At 39.4% G+C, this 24,472-nt stretch overlaps 1 protein-coding gene across 1 annotated transcript in view; it reads right to left on the bottom strand.

Annotated features, from left to right (window-relative positions):
• Positions 1-24,090, bottom strand: part of GOLPH3 (golgi phosphoprotein 3) — a 32,912-nt gene extending 8,822 nt beyond the window's left edge. Inside the window, exons 1-2 of the mRNA XM_086479777.1 lie at positions 23,878-24,090; positions 3,334-3,465 (exon numbers count right to left, since the gene is read on the bottom strand). Of these exons, the coding sequence (XP_086335903.1) occupies positions 3,334-3,465; positions 23,878-24,090 (345 nt within the window). The remainder of the gene's footprint in view (positions 1-3,333; positions 3,466-23,877) is intronic.
• Between the last annotated feature and the right edge of the window lie 382 nt (positions 24,091-24,472).

Here is a 24,472-nt window from a genome sequence, read left to right as displayed (position 1 = left end):
GCTATAAAATACCAAAGTTAATTGTTAAGAATTTGTTGGGATTTCTTTCGTTTTTAAGAACTCTAATGATGTGGTTTGCTTTCTGAGGCTGTAAGGCAGCACAGAGTACCATTTGCTATCTTCACTAGCCACTAGTCTTAGAAATTACTTTATTTATATATAAACCTCAACATTCATTTGATTCTAAAATGGATACCAGTAGATAGAATCCCAAAATGATGCAATGACTACATACTCTTAAGTCAAACTTACAAGGAAGCTGCAACATAAAATATGTCATATTGACTTTCAAAGTTTTACCATCAATTCCTTGTCTGACAGTTTCTCAGTCTCATTTGTCTCTCTATGGCATTCAAACATGGATTTAATACTTCTTGATCAATTCTGAAGTTCTGTCTTAGAAACTGCAAAAATTTATCAGCAAAGATCCACATGATTTAAGGCTTGAAGTGAAAATCTTTGTACCTAGCAGTCTCCTAAGTCAGCTGTATGATCAAGGCCACAGTTAACTGCTTATAAATTCATACTACTGTCCAAAGAACTAGTTCTACCGTCTTCTTGTTCTCACCTTATTGCTTTGTGCCAGTAGCCTCACTTGGGCCCCACGTGATGACAAGACCAAGAAAGTGATTCAAGTAAAAACTAAACTGATCAAAGAAATGCATTAGTTTCCAGCCGGAGGGGTTACCTGACAAGGCTGCACAAATGCTAGTAACAACCCAAGGGGCTCCAATAAGCCTCTTCTTAAGGACAGTACTACGCTTCTCAGCTGCAACGCAGATAGAGTGACTGAAGCCTAAACTCCTCCCTTCAGACCACGGCTTGAGGATACAGGGTTTTGATTCACAAATCAAAGCTCTGAGTTTTAAGGAGGCTTTGCCTTCTCACAAAACCTGAGGATGGACCTTGGGCAAGGGGGAAAAAAGGGCTAGCCTAAGAGGCAGAAGCTATAGAAAATGGTATTGCCGCTCAACCACAACCTTGCATGCAACTAGACAGCTCATTACACTCACTAACCACAGTATTCACAGTGAAAGCTGAAGGCAAGAGGAGCAAAGCCTGCAAAAGGGGTACAAGGAGGACACTTGATAGAGTCGAGACACTTAAACCTAGCCAACACAGAAACAATACTGAAATTTGGTGTCGATGCAAAACTTCAAATAAGGTATAAAACAACACAAGTCATTCATAAGAATGATTTCTAAATTGAGAAAGGTGGTGCAGGGGGAGAAGAAACCTCATATACATCAGCAGTTAGGGATTTTATTTGCAAGAAATTACTTAAGCAGAAACCAATCTTCATTTGTATTTTAAATTAAAGCCTTTTTCATAGAACTCTCCTGCCTGCAGAAAGAAATGTCTCTATTGCCTTTCAACAGCAGAAGGAACAAATCCTTTAATATTGGTGTCTTAGTTTCGCCTGGGATGGAGTTCCGTTTCTTCCTTTTACCTGGTACAACGCTGTGTTTTGGATTTAGTGTGAGAACAACGCCAACAGCACACTGGTGTTTCAGTTGTTGCTAAGCAGGGCTTATCCTAAGGCGAGGACTTTTCAGTTTCCCGTGCTCTGCCAGCGAGGAGGTGCACAAGAAGCTGGGAGGGAGCGTGGCCAGGACAGCTGACCCGAACGAGCCAAAGGGATATTCTGTACCATAGAACATCGTGCCCAGTGTATAAACTGGGGGAGCTGGCTGGGGGGGCCCATCGCTGCTTGGGCATCGGTCGGTGGGTGGCGAGCACTTGCATTGTGCATCACTTGTCTTTTCTTGGGCTTTATTTATCCTTTTTTCTTATATTCCTTTTCATTACAACTATTATTATTGTTATATTTAATTATCATTGTTGTTACTTATATTTTATTTTTGTTTAGTTATTAAACCATTCTTATCTCAAGCCGTGAGTTTTACTTCTTTTTTTCAATTCTCTTCTCCATCTATGGGATGGGGGCAGAGTGAACAAGCAGCTGCATCAGGGTTAGTTGCTGGCTGGGGTTAAACAACCACAAGTGGGTAGCTTTTAGATCTTCTTAAACAAAGCGGGGTAGGGGCAGAGAAGAAACAAGCACATTTATCCCCTCTAACACTTAACCCCTCCAACAATACATGATAAAATTTAACAACAGCAACAACAAAAACCCCAGAAATCAAAAAAACCTCAAACAAAACAAAAAAACACACCCACAAAACAAACCACCACAAAAGACAATAATTTTGCTTGTATTCTTTACTGAAGATATGCACAGGTTATTTTTCCATTTTCCTAAAAAAAAACAAACCCCCATAGTTAGAATTCCAGGTAGACACAGCTGAAAAGGCTTGCACAAGTTGAAAATAACTGCTAAAGAACATTCCTGAATGCCTAAGGAGCCAAAAGCTTTGGAGGTAAAAAAAAATTGTGCAGACTAATCAAAGCTGAATATGCTTAAATGATGGTAAAAGAAGTAGAAGCTGTTTGTCTGAACAGAGGTTCGATTCTTCAGAGGAGGAGGAGGAAGTTGCGAGAAGGCTGGGTAATTTGTAAACTTTCCTTTAGCAAAAAATAATATTGACAGAGAAACGTGCCATAAAAGAGAATTTAACTGTGGTGGATAGACAACATTTGACCATGTTTTCAACAAGCTTATTTTACAAGTATCCTCTAATGCGGATGAGGTAAGAAATTCTTCAAAGAGCATGTTGTACGAAAGAAAAGTCCAGCAACAAAAGTAATAACTTAAGGCCTCAAATCTTCAGCCCACTTCAATAAAAGACCTTAAAAAATTGCCCATCTTAAAGGTCAGTGAGTATAGCAAATTTAACACACCGGTCGCACGCTTAAACTAGACACAGCTATGTGTTCTCAGTGGCCCAAGGTACAAGGATCGTTTCCTTCCCATGCACCGCAAGCACAAACTGAAACACGGTGTACACCAGAATTAAACTGGTGGCTTTTAGGATACATCTGGCAGGCTGTCAGTTAGCCATTCCTTTCAGCCTTAGCCCACATCTCACCAACACTGAAAAAGCCAGTTCCTCCAGTAGATTACAGCTGGCGCTACTGCCTCTCATAGTAACCGAGCCACTGCCAACTGTTTGTACAAGGTTCCCAACAGCAGGAGGAACACGTCACAAGAACAAACAGGAGCAAAGAACAAGTACAGAAGGTTTCCCAAGGCATTTCAGCTCGCCATTTGAACACTGTAACTCTGTGCATCTAACTTCGGTGGCTACTCAAAATCCCTAGCTCCATATAAAGAAAGAAAAATACTTTTTCTTCTAACCAGCTGTAATTTATAGCTAGTGTACTGCCTGGAGCATGACACAAAAGTAATTGTGATCATTTTCTTCCACTTACCTTTCTTGTTAATAGACTTTTGCGCCTCATTCCACAAGCCTCTAGCTGAAGACGCCCTCGCAATGCCAATTCAATCAACATACATCCACGCAATCCTGAGGAGATGCAATCATTCCAGAACGATGTATAACCCTGTGAAGAATGAAAGACAGTCAGATGTCTCCATCTGCACCCAAAAGCAAATAGAAAAAGGGACTTAGTGTGTTCTCTAAGCAGTTCTCCTGCCTTCATATGCTTCTGAAGTAGCATCACTAGTCAACTACCATTCCTGTACTGAAAATATGAAAGAGAAACAGACTCATCTCCTATTAGTTTTGACACTTAGTCTCTGCTCTTTGGAGAACAAGGAAACCTCAGGAAAGTGATACAAAATGAAACAGCAAGACATCAAGAACTGTGAGATACAGTGTGGTTTATACATAGTCAAAATAAACTTAAGTTTTTAAGACATCAAGCATTTGCCATTAACGACATCACACAGGCTTATCTGAGTTTCCTGAGAAATATTGACACGACTGTTCACGTACATCCATGAACGATAAAGCAATAATAACCTGAAAATCGATACTACATTAAAGATGGATATACAGGAAACACAAACGTGGCAATGAGCACAAACCACAGAACAGGTTTTTTTTTCTTGGAACAGCTACTATTTTGTCATTTAAATCCTTTTAAAACACGTATTTTTAAAGCTTGATGCACACTGTTCTTATACAGATTGCAAAACTGCAAACCACATTTATTTTATGAACCAAATCACATCTACCATGCTTTTTCATCTATACTTCTGCATTGACAGCTGTCTGCTTAAATAGCAGAACGGAGTATTTGAACCAATACATTTACACATTATCTAGAAATATATGTACTGATTTTTGTACTCCATTGCTCGACAATTCTGACCAAAAAAAAAAAAATCTTATAAAAAGGACTCTATTTTACCTACAGAGTAACCAACACAGTTCTCAGATACCGAAATATTAAAAAATATGCAAGACAAAACAAAAACTTTCTGAGAAATCTTCTGGCTTTTGAAAAATGACTGCAGAAACACTTGGTATGATCCAGAAAGACCTTCCAAAACTCCTCTAGTGATGTATCTCTGAAAATACCTGCTTTGAGATACTTTAGAGACAAGTGCTGCAAATAAGAGAAAGAAAGAGAAAAAAAAAAAAAACCACACTCCCTTTCATAAAATTTATCTTAACCAATAACAAAGACTAGCTTAAGTCAAGAGCAATTAAATTTTATTCTGTTCACAGATAAAAACTGCCAATGCATAGAGACATAAGCGGCACACATCTGAAGTCCACTAAACTTACAAACCAGTCTCTCAGCTACTGCATGCCATTAAATAGAGATTTCCAGGAGCACGATAACATTTATTTCCGTTTATCACCTGGCTATTTTCAAGAGCTGTATTATATAGATGACCAATACTTCTGAAAAATCTACAAAAGCTCTGAATGTCTAGAAAGTAATTACTGCAATATGTCACAGGTATTTATTTAAAAGGCCACAAATATAAGGTTGGAAAGGAATTTGAGAAGTTATCTAATCAGCCTTCACCTCAAAGCTGATACTTTGCGAGTATTAGCTACTCTCATAAGCCTGCCATTCTGTAAATTAAGATTTTTGGTTGGCACCACACGCTGCTTTGCCAAAAAACATGCAAGACATGGTGCAGTATTTGCTTGATGGAAAAAACAAACCAAACCAAAAAAACTCATGGATGACTCCTACATTCTACTATTTCCAATCAAATAGTCTCTCTAGCTAGTAACTTCTGAAATCACACAACACGTAGGCAAACTAAAAATCTATTGCACAAACTTACAGATATGGCACAATAAATATGTACTTCTTTCTATTCATAAAAAGTGTTATATTATCATGCAAACAATTAAAGTGCTATTTTTTTCCCCCCTTTGTTTAGTAATGAAAACTGAATTTATTTTTAAAGTGAGTATTTTAAAATGAAGTGACCTTAAGTACACCACTCCTGGCAGCAATTACTAGATGTAAACAACTCTGCTCTAGCAATTATTCAACATACATGCCACAGGCTGGGGGTTTCAGAGAAATACAGGATCACAGGATAATTCATGTTGGAAGGGACCACAGGAGATCTCTAGTCCAACCTCCAACAAAACAGGTTCATCTAGGAATTCAGGCCAAATTGCTCAGGTTGCTATTCAGACAAGTCTTAAAAACCTCCAAGGATAGTTTTTAATCAAGTTATCCTGAAAGGCAGCTCAAAAAGATTATATTCTTCATAAATGGAACTGCTTGCTCTAGTAGGTTAGATGACACTAAAATCTTGAGAATGTATACTGTGTCACCATTTTTTTTTCTTCTTCTTTCTCCCCGCCCCATGCCTGGCTCAGAGTTTGCAGGTGATCCACTAGAGAAGGAACATCATATTTCAATACACAGAGATTAAACTGCTATTAACACAGTAAGGAAGGAGGTATTTTAGAACAGTCAGTGTCATCTTGAACATTTTTCAATCCATTAAACTGATCTTTCCAGATAGTTCAGGCAGATGGATTGATTGGTTTTGGCACTTACTGCCAAGACCTCAGACAACTGAGGGAACCTTCACTGAAGGTCAGTTTAGCACACAACAGTCTAACTAAATCTTCTTTTAAATTAACTCAAACTTCCTGGTGTAATTGAAAATGAGTAGAAGTAGACATTTCTCTTCGATACTGCAAACAGCTTCTTGACACCTACTTTAAACAGCATAAAGCTTAACTAGAAAATGGTTACACAAAAGAGAAACAATAACGCTCAGCATTATGGAGCTACTGTCTGTTAAAGAGGCTATAGAAGGACAGTGAAGAAAGGAGTGAAAAGCATAGAGAGAAGAATAATAATGTATGGAGAGGGAGAATACCAATATAGAATAATGTACTATTTGCACAGGAAACAATTATTTTTTCTTTTTCCACAGACAAGGACCAAAAGGTGGTAAATGAAGCCAGCTCACAGGTCAGAAAAGTCAAAGGTCAACTTCTTTTCCACATTTCTATTCAACTGTTTTTATAGGAAAGCAGAAGTTTTTTTAAAAAATCCTTTAAAATATTACTTAAATTTATAGATATTGATAATGAATTTTGACAGCAATGGATCTGCAAACCACACAGGGTCTGTGAAACTCCTACCCAGTTGAAGTCAGCATATGCTGGAGGAGCTGTCATTCTGTGCCCACCCATTCCCTGAACTGCTCATTACAGGTTACAGAACAAGATTTAATGCTCTTAAACAGTGCTTCTTTTTTTTTCAGAAATACAACACCAAGTATTTTTACTTTTGCCATCTTCCTACAAGTCTTCTATAATTTTACAAACAGCCTAACTCAATGAAATACTTATTTCATAAAGTTGCTGAGCCACACGAGAGAAAAAAAAAAAAGTCTTACAAGACAGGGAATTATTTTTATCTGACAGCAATCACACTACAACAGCACTTTAAGCTATGAATAGCTTGCAAGACAAAATTTTAAATCTATGTTGATTCAAAGATCAAAAGCATGTTTACAACTGTCATGTTATTTACACAAACACAGCACAAAAGCATTTTTGTCAAAGCTGACCTAGAAATCTTCAGGTAAAAACTAGTTTTGCTAGACAAGCATAAAGGGAAATGAGAGTAAAGTTTATAATAGAAACTTGTTACTATATTAACGTGGAAAGCTCAGACCTTCCACCTACATATGGCAAAGCACAGAGCTAAGAATAAGATCCTCTTTCTGCTTAAAGAATAAAGTTGTCCAAAATCCACGTTCATTAGGCCATTTCTCTCCCACCACCTCCCGCAGCACTTACTCGCTTTCTCTCTCTTCTTCCTGTGCCCCTTACCCAATTTCCAGCTCACACAGGCCTTCCTGTTTAGTTAACCATTAATCACTTTAAACTCTCACTTATTAAATAGCCCATCTCCTAACGATGGCTCTGTGCTGTAGTGTTACCCAACCTACTTTATCTTCCACTCCCCGCTTTCACCTTGCCCCTCAAGCTGCACTTCCCCATTATCAAACTGTGACATCCTCTCTTCTTCAGCAGCCCCCTTCCCCACCTCATCTTACTGTTACATGTAATCACTTTCAGGTTTATAAAGATCTGGATTTGTGACCTTCGTGGACTTCCTCAGATCCGTTCACACAGAGGGTGCAGACAAGATAGCAAAGTATTTTCTTAGATGGTGAGCAGCCATCTTATTCTTGTCTCTACTCCAAGAGAGGGACAAAGCCACATGATGTATTAGCAGACATACAAACACGTAATCCTCAATGATACACTGGGTGCTAAGCAAAGCAGAAACTCTCACAGCTTCTTCCTACTTACTGTAGGAACACCCAGCTCAGATCTGCATACAAAACAGTGTAAACAATATACTAGGACCCAGTCTCCTATAGATGCTGGCATGCAGAGTGCAACAGAAGGCAGGGTTCATACACATACCCCCCAGGGAAGGAAGGGACAGGGAAGAGAAGCTGGGTGGAAACATCCTACCGAAGTTCCTTAAAACTTTAATTTACATTATTCCCTAACAACAGTTTGGCCCCAAGATTCATGACTCGAAACTTCACAAAGCTGTACTTACAACGGAATAGGGTCTTTGCAAAAAAGTGTTTATAAGGATTGCTGAAAATTATGGGAATTCCTGTATAGACAAAGAAATAATGTCATTCAGTAGCTCAAAAATTATCATCCCAGCTGTGAAAAACCTAATGGGATCATCTGTTTATGCTATAATAAAGCCATAGCTAGATGAGCAAACTATATAGAGAGAAAACACACAAACATTAGCTCTAACAATACCATAGCATTCTGAAGTTGATGTCTATTCAAATATTTTGTTGAAGCACTCAGTACTCAGTATTACAGAATAAGCGCTGTTGCAGAAGTATTAAAAGTACACTTCTACAGAACACACTGATTTCAAATTTTTCAAGACACTCAAAATTTACATTTCTGGATATTTAAAATCCATAAGTTACTCAAGAGACTTTATAACTCACAAGATTAGCTGTAAAAATGTTTTTTAAAGGGCAGGCAAGACAACATTTTCTCCATCTCTGATCCAAAAAGGCACTGCAGCAATGACCACTACAATTTATGAAGTATGTAAAAAATCAGGACGAGAAGATGGTAATGGGACCAGACACACCTGAAGGTATTTGGCAAAGATCAGTGCCAAGTACATTAGCGATCCGTACACAATTGATGCTGCTTTAAGAACTTGTATGAAACTTCAAAAACATTCCACTTAAACACAAAACAGCCAGCCTTCATGGAGCAGTCATTTATTTACCTCTTACAATGCTCTACTCAGCTTCCAGGCAATTGGCACATTAGCTCCATTTAAAACAAGCAAATTAAAAAAAAAAACCACCCACAAACCACGAAACAAAAAGACACCACCCAAACAAACCTCAATATTTTCTGTTTCCCAAGCGCAAATTAAAGCCACCCAGCACTAACAGTGAAAAAAATGCAGTTAAATTGCAGATGCCATTTTACATTTATAGACATTACTTCAAAATGTTGATGAAGAGTGAAGTTTAAAAAAAAAGCACTTCCCTCATAAAACTGAGTACAAAAGACTCACATAAGACCAGGTAATCTTTTTACTTTGAATATTTTGTTTTACACATAAGAGTCATCAAAAATCCATTCCCACTACAGAAATATTCATTCTCTCTCCAATTCTTCAGTTAACTCTGAATAGGACAGCAGCAGTTCCGCTATACCTGGCACAGGCCACAAAAGAGTGGGGAAGAGTGAAAAATCATCGAAAATCTCTCAGATTCAAAACAAATGAAAAGAAAAGTAGCACTTGCAGAGTTCCAACCCCGAGGCTTCAAGATACACACATGCTAATAAAAACAAAAATGATGTGTTTAACTTATTTGGTTAAGGCCACTTGTTTACAGAAGCTGTACAGCATAACGTAGACTGCGCCCGCCAATGCATTCCCTCACCTAACCCAGCAAGTCTCAAGCTATTACAGATTACTTTGCAGACCACAGAGCCATGGCAAATGGAAATCAGCTTTGTAAGTCTTTTAAAAAAGCATCATAAATCTCTGTAATCGCCTGTGAAGATAACTGAGGGTTGGAATGGCCTGATCACCAAAAAATAAAATATTTATTTATTTATTTTGGCAACAACAAGCCCCCCAGGCCTATCCTCAGATCCACACAGACTCATATTCAGTATTACAGGTCAGTGTTAGGTCAAAGTTTCGGTCCTGACTCAGACTCAATCTATATTTATGAAGAATCACAATAGCAGAGCTTCCATGGGATAATGAATGTAACACTGCCCAGCCTACACTTCTCTTACTAAAAGCCTTTTCATTTTATATTCAGACTTAAGAGTATTCCTTAAACGCTCACCTAGCACCCTCTACTTAAAAGCAAAACAAAAGATATATGGTAACCAAACTGAAATAAGCCTAACAATTAAAGTGGAACCTTCTGAAGGAGAAACATCACTAGAGCTACCCAAAGCCCTGAATTTCTGTTCTCAGGAAATTCCAAATTCTTCTTTTATGAAAGACACAAACAAAAAGACTTCAAAATTTCATAAAGAATGCAATTTCTGAAACTTCATGTAGAGACAACAGAAATAAAATGCTGGTTTAAGCCCTTTCAGCCATAGCAGCCCCATCAGAAGGGGAGCTGGCAACCTGGAATGTAACGGAAAGCCAAGATAAACAACAATTACAGCTCCTGAGAAGTCTGGAAGTCTTAGCTTCAAGGCAATATATCTGACAGTCTGTCAGGAAGACATGAAATGCCTAACTTCAGGGCTTCTCAGCTAGAAGGCACAATCTAGGTTAAAGAAAGCTTTCACTTTAGCAAACAGTAAATTCTGAATTTACAGGTAGCCTGTTTTCTATTAGAAGAATTATTTCAGAGGAGAAAGTTCAACCAGCTCTACTTGGGTGCTGAAAGATAGAAAAACTGACTTCCTGAACTCTGCTAGAGTTTGCTATTACTTTTGCATGGATGGCACTCAAATACTGTGTTGGTGGTAGCAATATAAAAGCCTTGAGAAATAAGACTATTGTTTTGTTTATACATAAACAAGTGCCTAGTTTTCCCAAACAAGGGTTTCCCTGACAGCTATTCTTTCCAATATGCAGCAGACTATTTTTATGGTATGTTTTCAGAAATCACACATGACAAACTTACTGGAAAATATTCTGTGCTTGCTGGCATCAAGGGAAGTTATTGAGGGCAAATTTAAATGCCAAGATAATAAAAATACAGTTTGGAGACCTGTAAAACATAGAAGTTTCAGTTCCGCTATTAAGAAGAAACAGGTGTCAACAGATGTGTAACCAGAGATGGACTAAAGTGAATGTGTAACCTGGAAAAACAAAACAAAACAAAACAACTTTGAAAGTCTGTTTAGTTCACCTGTAGGCTTGTGCAAAGCAAACTGAGAAGCCTGCTGGTACAAATTTTACGTGTGGGACTGATTTCCATGTTGCATAGCACAATTAGCAAAGAGCCTACTACTTTTAACATTTACACAGCACGTCATGAGCAGAGAATATACCTGCATGCTCACTTTGAGCAGTTATCTCAATACCAAGAAAGAGTCTCATGTTTTGTATATACATAAATTCAGGTATCTTTTCTCAGAGGTACTTAAAGCGGCAGAGAGAAACACTGGGGGAAAAAAAGCAGGAAAAAAACCTGAAGATAAAATGACATCCCAAGTCTTTAATTACTTTCCCAGCACAAGCACCTCTTTCTAACCACTACTTTTTGTACACCACTTCAATTATTTTTCCTTCGAGAGATTCATTTCAGTTATACTGACCTTTCAAATCAACGTCACAGCATCTCATTCTAACCTCACACAAAACGACTTAACTGGAGAAGGTACATTCTCCCCCATGTCTTCATCTTTAGCCATTTGAGGACTAAACCCAAGAATGCAGAGCAACAAAGCCTGAACTGCTACTGAAGACAAAGTATGTATTTTTTCACCCCATCGAAGCACATCGCTGATCCCTCTCTCAAGCCCACAGCAGCGTTTCTGTAGTGAGATAAATGAGAAAGTGGTCTGTCTGAAATCTAATGGTCAGCCTCCATACCTGATTCACCAAGCAAGTCAACAAATTTCAAAGACAGCACAGGAAACGGAAGGAACATCGTTGGGACAGACAACAAAAGGCAAAAGAAACCCCTTCAGTGACAACGCACACTTCAATGGACAAACTGCTTTCAAAATCTGAAAAGTTTTCACAACCTGAATAGTTACACCTAGAACTTTTCACTTAGTCTTTGGGATAAAGAGCTACAAAAAAAAAAACCCATCTTTTTTTACAGTACTTACCTGTACTGAAGCCATTCAAGAGCACAATCTGCTCAGAAAACATAAAATGCTTAAACCTTAAAGTATCATGCACCATATTCATCACTAACGTCAGCTTCTCATTTTGGACCTCAGCAATGACTACCTTGATCATCACAAATTTGAAGCTGTATTATTTAAATCTGACAGGACAGCAATAGCATCCCTTTCCAATTCTCTGAAGCAATAGCAAGTTCTTTCAGATGTGCCTACGGGCTTATTATTAGCCAACACAAAGCACAGACAGAACATAATAATCCAAAATCATTGTCTGACACCCATTTGAAACCTACTGGAAAAGACAGGCAGAGACAATCTATCTCAAAATATGGGCTATGGTGAGTTGTATTTCATAATGGACTTAATCACAGTTGTGACAGAACTCTCCCTGTTTTAGTCAAGGAGTTCCTCTCTGAAGTAGTAATTTTCGGATCTACAGAAAGACAGCCGGGGAGGGCAGAGGGGAAACGAGTTAACAGCATACACATACAGGTGAACTGCAGCAGGGTAAAAGCTAATAGGAATTTTGATCTGTCATAGTTTTCATGTCAAAGATGGTTGTTTCCTTCCTCCTGCATCTTACCTCCAACATAAGAATCTGCTGCAAGCAACTTTACAACTTTAATCTGCCTCACAGCTATGACTGTTGATGACAAATACTGTTTTTAAGTATTTTGATTTTAATGAAGAGTACTACCAGACTGAGGAGCACAGGGCTATCATATTCCCCCAAAAGATGAGAACCATCTTAATACACTGTGTCCTTTACGTAGTCTCTCTACAATCACTAATACTACTTTGAATTTTTGCAGTTGGAATCACTTGAAGAACCTCTACAACACATCTCCTTAAAGCTGTTCCTAAATCCAAAGAGGTAAAATACAAAATATAAGCATATAGACAAGATAATGAAAGTACCTGGTTTATTATAAATTGCATTTTAGCACAAATTTCAACTCTTTCTGTTGACCCAAAAGCTTCATTTTATGAATTCCAAATGCATTTATCACCAGTATTCTACAACAGAAACGCTGCATCCTCTTGGATATTCACATAAAGTCGTACAATTAAATGGAGATACCAGCAGACAGTGAGGAGAGAGGACAAAGGAGACTATGTGAACGTCAGCTTCTGACACCTGTACATGATTCTGCAGTTCCTATCCTTTCAGTTGAAAGTAAATTTGCTGATTAGAAAGAAAGAAAAATTGCCTGCCATTGTTGCAGGTAAGTAAATCTCTTCTTTGTGATAATGTGAATAGACGCAGAAATCTCAGGAAGATCAAAGTCAGTAACTGAGTTACTGTAACAAGTTTATGGATTCTTTAGATATGAAAACCATTTAAAAGTTATAATTTTATTTAGGAACATCATCATTGTATAAAGAACAACTAATAGAATTTCTGAATCTCTTGAAGGGGGTGGAAGTCAGCAAGACTGATGCTATATAAGCTTAATTTAATATTGGCACATTTTATAAAGTATTTGTTGATACCTGACTTTTTCAGTCAAAACTAAAAACTTTACCCACATCCTTTTTCAAGACCAGGAAATTCTTATATGAGAAATTAGGTACACTTTAAAAAAGTTTATGCAAATTTTTTCTTCCAGCATACTCTTACAAGAAGCTTCGCAACATAAAAAATAACTAGTCTTGTAAAAATGAACACAAAATTTTAAAAAATCCACAAGCTTTCCCAAGTTCTCAATGACTAATAGGAAAGCTAGTCAATACTAGGAGAACTAACTGTATATTTATTCTGATAATTTGAAGCCCTTAGAGCCTCCTTGTACAGCCAGCCAGCACTTGTCCCTCCTCAACTAGGTCCTTATACAGATTTCTGCAAAGCTCTGATTCAGCTTCAGTAACCTTAGACAGAGCGTAAACATATAAAGCACCTTCATTTCCAGTGAGAACCAATTAAAAGTCTTTTACCAGCATAACTAGAAGAAGCTGGGGGGAAATGTAAACAACAGAAAACGATGGAAGATGACAAAAAGGAAAAGCTTCATTGCAACATTCATGATAGACAGGCTGGAATGTCCAAAATTATTTGAACCTTCAAGGTAAAATTAGGCTGCTCTCACCACAGGTATCTTATTACATGAATTGATCCATTTTCACCTTCAGGGGATTAAAAAGATCTGTTATTTTCTTTCCAATGCAGCTTATTGTAATTTAATCTACCTGAAGATGAGTGTAACCACAGTACAGAAGCTGCAGCTGAGTCTCAAACAAGAAAAGCTACATGGTCAAATTACGCATGGGCTTTAATGACCCAGAGATTCTGTGTTACTTTCTAATATATATTCAAAACATATATATACACACATGTATTAATTTACTAAGTCTAACAGCTATCGAGTTATTATCTCTAAGAAAAGCTTATATTTCATGACACTATACTGCACAACGCCAGACAGACTAAAACACGAAACCAAATTCAGATTCCGGAGCAGCATTCTCTGGCAAGACCCAAATCAGTTTCCTTTGGCAAGGAACTGCATGGTCTTACCCCAACCTATTTACACTCAGCTTGGATCTTGCTTAAATAACTCTTTAATAATACTTTCAGTCTCTTCCCTCCTCTATGGACCTGTAAGACCACAGAGAAATGCCTCCATTATTCTGGAATACAAGAATGATGGTAAGTTCAGAACACGGTCAAAATTTTTTTCTCATGTTTAGGTTCTATGACAACAAGCAACCCTGAAATGCAAAACTGATTTTTGGTTTTGACAGCAGTAAGAGCAAATAAAATTTATGATTATCTAGCAAATTATAAACAGAAAAACCCTCCATTTTTCTTATAGAACCGTTTTCACATCTACTGTCTGGCAGATTTTGATTTTCACTGCTTCTACAGACCAATCTGTTTTGAGACATGCTTGGTTAAAGACATGACCCAGCTTCACCTGACTAATGCATTCAGAGAAGGCTACTTTGTACGTATTACACAGGCGTATAATATATGTAATAACCAAGAGAGAGACTAATTTTTCAGGTAGCTCTTGAATGGGTACAAAGGAATTTCAGTTCCAGTAAAAGAAACATCTATCTTTGTTCTATCTAGGTAATTAGAAAAAATAAAAATGCATTTCTGAAGACCATTTTAGGAGACATTCACCCCTTTTAACAGTCATCCCTCAAAAATAATAATAAAAAGATAAAACCAACATGCCCAGATCTTGTGAATACTCAAAATACTCTACACCTGCTAGAGGAATACTGTGTATTTTCTCATGCGTAAAAGGGAAAATATTCAAACTTCAAGTCATTTGCAATTAAAATAAACTGGATTCCTCTTCATAGCAGATTAAGGGTGTATGCCAACCTATACCTAGCTAGCCCTTTGCTGCAAATCTTACCTTTCAAGTAAGCCATCACCTTCTCAACCCGGAAGGCTGCAGGAAAATCTAACAATACATCCTGACCTATGGAACATTTGAAAATTAACATCTGTTTAAGAAAGAAAAGGAAGCCAGAGCAAAGAAGTGTTTATTATTGGAATACTACAATGTGAGGACTTTGATGTCTGACTGCAGTCCCTCTTGATTTCCTCTTTTGATGCAATCGAAATCATTAGACATTTTACTGGAGCATTAACTCTAGTCTAGTTATAAACAGAAGATAAGTTAGTGAGGAAAATCTCTGACGTGTTCTGACAGTCAAATACTAGAAATACTTTAGGAAAGCAAGTATACATATTCTACAAAGCACATTACCACTGACAAGAAACTCGTCAGGTATTTGATTAACCTGCTACTGCATTTAAGAGTAAGTAATAAACAGCAACAGCTGTCAACTACTGAAAGCACTAAAGCCAAACACTATTGCCCAGCTTTTCAAGCACATACACAGGCATACATTACGTAGACACATCTCTTCACTGAAATGAAGTTAATAAAACCCCATAACTTCGCTGAAGAGGAGGCAACTAACACATGCACACTGCTGAACACTTCTAAGACTCCTGAACAAATCACTTAGAGAGTCTGACTTCATTCAGGAATGAAAAGACAAACTAAGAAGCCTAACTGTCAGCATGATTAAGTGTACACACAAGCAGATAATTACTTCAAGTATTTGCATTGCTTTTGCAAAGCCACCTTCCATCAGGGTCCAATCTCTATTCTCGACATTTGGTGCAAAATAAAGATGTAATTAATTTGTTCCATAACCTGCAAATTGATTTCTACACTACCAGCTATTGTCACTGACATTTATTTGAAAGAAATGTTTAATTAGAACTGATCCTTAAATCCTCCACATCAGATATTCACTCAAAAAACCACCCACAGCAGTAAGCAAATATAGCAAAGAGCTCACATCCTGCCTAGATCCAACAGCCAGAAGCTTACAACACAAACCTTGCACATATTTAGTGTCTCCAAGTGGTGGGCTGACTCTGACTGGCAGCTAAGCCCCACATAACTGCTCCCTCAATCCCCTCCCAGCAGGATGGGGGAGAGAATAGGAAGAGCAAAAGTGAAAAAACAAAACAAAAGTAAGTGACGCAAAACACTCACTCACCACGTCCCACAGGCAGACCAATGCCCTGCCAGTCCCAGAGCAATGACCACCTACCCACCCCCTCCCTCCCCTCCCTTCTCATTGCTGACCATAACACCGTACAGCATGGGATATCCCTCTGGTCAGCTGGGGTCTGCTGTCTGGGCTGTCCCCCCTCCCAGCCTCCTGCACACCCCAACCTACTCAATGGGGGATGGGCAGAGTGAGAAACAGAGGCGACCTTGACACCACACAAACACTGTTCAGCAGCAGAGAAAACATGGGTCTGTCATCAACACTGTTTTGGTCAAAAATCAAAAGCATAGCACCATACTGGCTGCTATGAAGAAAATTAACTCTACCCCAGCCAAGTCCCATATACTTTTCTTAGAACCAGCAAAAACCCCCTAAATCCTGTATGTCCTAATACAGGCAAAGCAGGTCTAATATTGACTGACTAAATAACAGGTGGAAGTTTCACTAACTTTGCCTAACCAGGCCTCATTAAAACCACAATTCCCTCCTCTAAACTTCTAAATACACTGTATCTGCCCCCAAATACAATCACTACCTCTCTTTTCTACCTTTTCTTCTGCAGTGGTCACAATTTAAAACACTGTGTAAAGCACTCTGCTATTTCAAAACGGGGAGCTGTACAACGTTTCTTTTTGAGGGATTTGGTCTGGTCAATGCAGATGGATTTCTAGAGGCATGTTTTGGGTGTTCAGAGATTCCTCTCTTCTTCATCTAAACTTTCCCTCATTTCCTTTCAGTTTGTTCTTTTCAGAACAGGTCTCTCACTTGTTTCACTTATCCAGGTGCAAACAATTTTCAAGAAAGAGACTATCTCATAATAATGCCATGTCAACATTTCTATTATGAAACAAAAAAATAAAATCCCCCTCATTGCACTGTTCTCGCATTAAAAGGAACAAGTTCTTCCACTCAGTATTTAACATGTACTAAGTGTAAAATGAAAAGTCTCAGTCACAGACTGCAGATGCTGCTAAAGCAGAAGTCCCATTTAAATATCCAGCACAGCAAAGCAGTTGTAATTAGTGCTTCCTAAGTGATAAGTACAGACAGAACATCCGTCTGGCATTTACCTTAACCTAGCCAATAAATCTTATACCTGCCTTCTCCACTATGCAATGCAGAAGACACACTGAAATGGCAACATAACACATAAGGGATGCTTTTCTTGTGGCAGACTGTCAAATGTGGAAGTGCCAACATAAAACGAAGTGTCTACCAGAGTAAAAAATGGAAGCGCAATGTGCTGTGCCATACAAGAACAACTGGCTAAATAGAAGCCTTATGGCACAGCCTATGTACAAAAGACAACTAGCCTGACAGTTAAGGACTCTGTAAAGAACACAGCCACATGACGCTATCTAATAAGACCATAAAGGCAGATGACTAGAAAAGGGTATAGCAATAAGCAGCTTACAAGTGCTTAAAAGAATATCAGCAACAGAAAGATATGCAAAAAGCCCAACAGACTAATTTTGCCAAGTGATGAATAAATCCTGTAACATCGACAAATAACAGAGCTATGAGTGTAACACCTCTCCAATTATAAAGATCTAGCTTACAAGGCACACTATTTTATCATCTCAATGGTCCAATACAAACAGTGGAAAAAGGGGGAAAAAAAAAAAAAACAGTTGAAATGCAGTAGTATAGGATATACTGGGGGAGGTGGGAAAGACTTGGCGTGCCTAATACTGGTCTGCACTCAGACAAACAGCTCCGTCATAGTACCGCACACCTTCGTGCTTCTACTCATCCAGGCTTACACACAGTGCACTTAGAGGACAAGAACAGTTGTGTACTATTTTAAGTGTAACCTTGTGATTTTCATGTCTGAAAAGCGTATGTGAAATCACTCTGCAGTAATGTTTTATGAGTATTTCTGAAAGAAAATAAATTACTGAAATTGATCTAAGACCTGTTAACAATCCAGGAAAACCCCAGTGAAAAGCGGTACATGATAAAGTTTACTAATATTTTTTCTCTTTCTTTACTAAAAGTTATGAAAAAAGAGGTTGAGAATGTTGTCTATGCAGAGGAAACTGAGCCACATATTTACTGCAGACTAGCTTCCCCTTCCACCAGTAATGCAACGCAGAAGTGAACACGTGCTGTAGTAATTATTTGTTCTGTAAGAAAGCCATACGTGACTACACTGTCTGCAACACTCAGCCTGGTCAATTTAGCCTTGCGAAGAAGGCCTGTTACATGTAGCTTAACTAATTGAGATAAATGCTGCAGTACTTGCACTACTTTAGGATCAAAGAACACCTGAAATAATATCACTTTTTCTTTAATATACAATGTTAGTTTTCAGTTCCATTATTACTTCCCTTCTAGCAATTACAGCAATACTTTCTTGTATATACTTCATGCAAATTTTTAAATAAAAACAGCTTGCTACAGGGAGAGAAGAGTTACAGCTTTGTTTTTTTAAGAGCACCTCGAAAAAATAAGAAGCATCACTAGAAAGGCTTTGACAATGTTTTTGTCTTTGACCTACACTAGATAGCTTGACATGAAAGAAGGGACTACACTACACTCGAAGTTATCCATGAATAAATAGCATAATTACAGATTAGCCATGCTACAAGACCAGGGATAATCACACTAGCTGCATGCAGAACCATGAAATACAAACACCATTTCAACACTTAAAGTCAACTCATACCCAAAATGCTGCTTCCAAATCAGCAAGTCCTCCAAAGAGCCCAGAAGCAGCATTTACTCAGCAGCACAGTAAAGAGGTACTTTACTGCACTTTGTAGCACACAGAATTGTCATACTCCTCCTCCCACACCTCATGTCTTCCCCTAGCCTCTAATTTATGTATGGACACGAAATAGAAAAAGACCAAAAAGCTGTGTGCAACTATGAAAGAAAGAATTTTTCACCACAGACATTACATACTTTGTTGCTATTAGGCCCTGAACATTTGAGAAAAAGCATGTCTTTGTCAAGGTTTCAACACATTCATACATCATTCTTCAACTGAAATCTGAATTCCCAGTAGACGCCTCTTCATGTTTCACTCATTTGTCTCAGAAATTTTCCAGCAAAACTTAGGAGCTTTTGAGCGGACACTCAGGCTGTTGCTGAAACTTTTTTAATGAGGAGGGCAGGGGGAAAAAGCCTAAAGAGATACAAAGAAGACTTTTCAAACCTGACCAATTGTTACACAGGCAAAGAAACCCAGACTTTTGCATCATAATATGAATTTCACAAAGTCATATCTTAATGTCAGGGAATACATCACCTGCATTTTGAATGTTTCAGAAAAATCTCTTTAGGACTAAAATACAAAATTCAGTAACAAATCCAGACACTTACTTTTGTAAGGAGGAAATAGTATTTTAGCCCTAACCTGATCAACAGAAAACAGCACATCTGAAGCAGGCAAACTAGCTCCCTAAAACCTTATTTCAATACAATGAAAAATATCATAGGGCCTGATATGATGAACTATTTGGACAAAAGGCTATGCTACAACACTAAATCTTAAGCTATAAATGAAGTTTCTGAAGGCCAAACATGAGTAGCAAAGATCCAAGATAATTTCTGTACCTAACAAAGTGATTAAACACTGCTTCACTGTCACAAATGACGTTTTAGTCTTCACCAAAAAAAGGGTAAATAAAACCAGAAATATTTACTGTTGCAGTAGACTGCAGTACAAGATTATTATTTCAGCATACTTTACATGAGTTTTGTTTCAGCAAATAAGGAGTTAGTTGCAGATCAAATACAAATTTTATCTTAGCAGCTGCTATGTTTCTATAGCTGCTTCTATTTGTTTAATTGTGGAACATCATATAGAGGATAGGAGAAGCTGTGTGCATTGCTGTATTTGAATAGATTCCCAATGTGTACTGATAGAGACCTCCAAAAAGGAGGAGGGAAAAAAAAACCTCCACACCCCAAAAAACCCTACATGCACAAAAAAATTATATTAAACTAAATGGAGCAACAGTTATAGAGTACAGCCACCTAGCAACCTCTCAGTCTTCTATGGGACAGTTACAAGACGTCTGGAAGAGCTGTAATGAACAACTTGGCCTGTACTCATCACCTAGCTGTTGTTTTTAAATAAGCTAACTTTTAATATCTATCACTCCCTTCTTTTGGGAATGATGACCTCAGATGCTTCAGTAGCTTTACAGAATAACCTCCCTTTTGCTGTGGCTTTAACCTATCCTAGCACGATACTATTTTTAACCTAATACAGCAAAGCATTTTATTCCAGTGAGTATTTTTTATTCCTATAGCAACAGGCTATTGCTCTCCTCTAAATGGATGAGCACAACTTCCTTTCTCAGTCATGTTTCTGAAGCGTTTCCACATAAGTGTAGGTGTTCTTGCAATGCTCCCTGAAGTCTAGTAATGTACTTTGTTCCAGTGTATTACCCACTCCTCCAAGGACGCTGCATGTGTCATGTTATGCAAGCATGCACATATTCACCTATTTCAGCACATATCCCTTACAACCTATCCTGACCTTGGAATGCAGAAAGAGTTATGCATACATAAAAGATACAAAAAGAAGAGGAACCATTGGTGGAAAAGAGCAATCCCCAGTACATACATCAAGTACAATGTGACTGGGCCAAACAGGGCTGGGGGGGTGTGAGGAAGGCCATATCCAGGAAGCATGTACGAATGCAGTTGATTGTGTTCAAGCATTAAGAATGGGCTTGAGGCGTGCTGTGTTTATTTTAGGGCAGCCAGACATTCCTGTCACTGAACCCATACTGCAGAAACAACCAGGCAACAAATCAAAAGTTTTGCTGTGGTTCTTAACCCTGAAAGCAGGATTCACATAAATATCAAATAAAAAAAAATATAGAAACATTGAACTCACCAACCCATCACTGTCTGAATCTCACTGAAAAACACTCTCCTAAGAGTAAAGACTCTGCCACCTACACTTACAAATAGCAAATGGTAGCTCCGTACATGAGGCATTTTGTATACAGTTTAAATGGTGTTAAGTCATATACACCAGTGTTTAACTTCAGAAAAAAAATTACCCAAATAAATGAAAGTTATCAATGCATATACCAGCTTCTCTCTCAGAAAAGTCACTATTTTAACAGAAGCGTGTTCTTTGGCTAATTCATACTCCTTTCTTATATATTCTTTCTTTACTTTAAACTCAATGTTACACTGTTTTATCCTGTTGGAATAAACAGGAAAGGTGTTACCAGCTTTAAATTTACTGGCTTTGAATTGAGCTTATAGCTCACACACCTGCCTTTGCCTTTCCTTTAGACTTTGTGCAGTTTCACAGTTATACTTTACAGATTCTGTATTGCTGTTCTCTGCTTGCTGTCATGAGAAGTCTCACAGAAATGGCATGGGAAAACAATTCTATTGGAAGTAAAAACTTTGTAAAGAACATTTCCAGATGCATAAAGTAAGTAAGTTTTGCTTACTTATAATTAGAACAATAGAGAACAAAAACAAAAAAAAAGACTTGTTTTCAAAGATGAATTTTATAGTTTTATTTCCAGTTTTAAAAGGAAAAAAAAAATGACAAAGCGGTTTACATAGTGTAGCTTGTACACAGGGGTATAAGCAGACGCAAAACCCAAACACAAACCCTAGTGATTCAGGTCTAACAAAGCTCACAAATGGTGAATGCTACAGTTCCTGCACATAAGCCCCCTGCCCTAGAGATGACATTATCATTCTTTTTGGCTGATGTCTCAACTGTAAAATCCCAAGGGAGTTATGGATATCCAAGCCACTGAAATCACTCAGTTCCTTTTTCCATACAAAGGAATATTAGATTATTTGCAGTTTGTGCCACAGATGCACTTAGCAAAGTTAGATGATTTATAATTGTGATGCACACAAATGCAAAGCTGGATTTTCAAGCCCGATGTTAACTATTAACTTCTGATATACTAGGAAGACTTGCACCACGTATTTTTTCTAGGCAGACAGAATACTCCCTACCTTGAAATTTTTAGAGCCTAAAGCCCACAAATTCAGCAGATCTAGCACACAACTTGGGGGGGGGGGGGGGGGGGCAGGCAGGAAGAGGAGCTGAAATATCACCCAGTTTATCACACGTTCCTCAAGGAATGACTTCCTAGGCAATCCTGCTAAATATCTGTCTTGTCACACCTAACTTCCCTGAAACTATTCAGGTGTGTAAAAAGAGAAATGCACATGTGCACAAGTCTTCAATTCAACAGGTGGAAGCACACATCACTGTGAATATCTCTGAGTTTATTAGGATGCCACAGCGAGGTCCATCTGAAAAAATGGTCTAAAATACACAATCTGAGAAATAGAATATGTTATTTTAGCAGGTATATATAGAAATATGCTCACACACATTAAAAAACTAGTGCTAACTCCAGGAAAATCACTCCTCAATATATTCATTATCAACCAGTAAATTTATTTTAGATGCAACTAGCTGTCAAAGAACATATAACATATCAGCTTCCCTCCCCCATTATGCTGTCCTCATGAACACGCAGTTTTAAGAGATTTCCACCAAATCAATGAACTGGCTTCATTAAGTTACTTACCACTAAAAAAAGAAAAAAAAAAAACAGGTCGCTTAATCAAATTCATATTTTAACTCACATCTAAAATAAAGGTATATGATAGTTCACCATACAGCACATCAAATTAAACTGTTTCCCTGACAGGACTGACCCTCTACCGTGTGCATGCTTTTTGTATCGATTACCTCTTCCAAACGAAACAAAAATCCAACACACTGGTAGAAGTACACTTTCCTCAATGACTGTTATTCACAGTATCATGACAAACAGTTATGCTATAAATTCAGTAAAACAAAAGAATTATATAATAATGCCATTTCCTCATTTTGACACACTTCTCATTACTCAAGGCCCATTTTTGTCATACATATCTCCCCCAATTTTAAGTCATTTTTCACATGCATTATCCTGGAAAGTCTTAGCAGAAAGGGCTGCTAGGCACCCTAAAGCATCCGAGAACTCTGTTAAGTACCATCGGGTTGTGTCTGACAAAATACATAGGAGTAGACACGTCTCCCACATTAGAGCCATGGGTGAGTTGCAGGAGAAAGAGTATAAATATCACAGGTCTATGCAGGTCTCCAAGTCATTCAACCACCAACACTGACTAGAAGCCCTGGCCCTCATCTCCAGGTCCCCGCTGTGCCCCAACCCCAACATTGCTCTCCTTGAGACTCTACAAACACGAGAGACCCTATGCAAACTCCGCACCCAAAGGGTGATCCAAACTTTTCTGCCAGGTTCCCCCTCCCCAAGATCCAAGCACCTTCCCCACCTCCTTCAAACCACCCAGCCTGTTCCAGCATGCGCCCCTAACCCCTGCAACATCAGAGTCCCCGTCCCCAGCAACGCCTCTACCCCAAACCCGCAGCAACACTCACCCAGCACTGCCCTTGCCCTCATCCCACCAACACCCTCCCACCACTTATGCTCCTCTTTCCCATCAACGACCTCCATAAGCCCTCGAACAACCGCTATACCCTCAGGCACCCCATTCCCGGCCCCTACTGCCGCCGCCCCCCCAGCACCTCCTCAGCCACCCCCCGGCCTCACCTGGGCCCGCCCCAGCCCCGCCACCACGGACCCGGCCGCACCTCACGGTCCTTGAGGCCCAGGAGCAGCACCTCCTCCATGAGGGTGAGCCGCGTTTCCTTGGAGTCGCCCTTCTCGTCGTCACCAGTGTCGTCCCGGCGGCCTTCATCCTCCGGGCCGCCCCCCGCTCCCCGCTCCTTGTCGGCGGCGGCGCTGCGGGAGGCCTCGGTCCGGCGCTGCACCAGGCCGGAGCTGCGCTGGGTCAGGGAAGTCATGGCTGGAGGCGGCGGGAGGGCAGAAACCCGCCGCGGGGAAAGGGGCTCGGCGACAGCTCGGGGGGGTGGGGGGGTGGGGAGGAGAAGGGACGGGAGCTCCTCCCGCCTCCGCCCTATCCGCACCGGGGCAGCGGCCGGCCGGTGGGAGTCATGGGGAGCGGGGCTTGGCCGCGGCGGGGGAGGCGGAGGCAGCGGGGGCCGGCGTCCGCCCCTGCGGCGGCCGAGCTGTCGGAGGCGGCTTCTCCTCCAATATGGCGGCGCGGGCTGATGTCAGCGGAGGATGTGGCAGCGTCGGGCGCGGGGGGGGCACCGGAAAGGGCCGCGGGCGGGAGGGGACCCGGAGGGGCAGGGGGCGGGGGCGGTGCCTGGGCCGCGGAGTGGG

The sequence above is a fragment of the Leptosomus discolor genome, chromosome Z, assembly GCF_034619465.1.
Source record: "Leptosomus discolor isolate bLepDis1 chromosome Z, bLepDis1.hap2, whole genome shotgun sequence".
Classification (NCBI taxonomy): Eukaryota; Metazoa; Chordata; class Aves; order Leptosomiformes; family Leptosomidae; genus Leptosomus; species Leptosomus discolor.
Note: the sequence above shows the minus strand (reverse complement) of the source record. Positions and strands in the feature narration are given on the sequence as shown.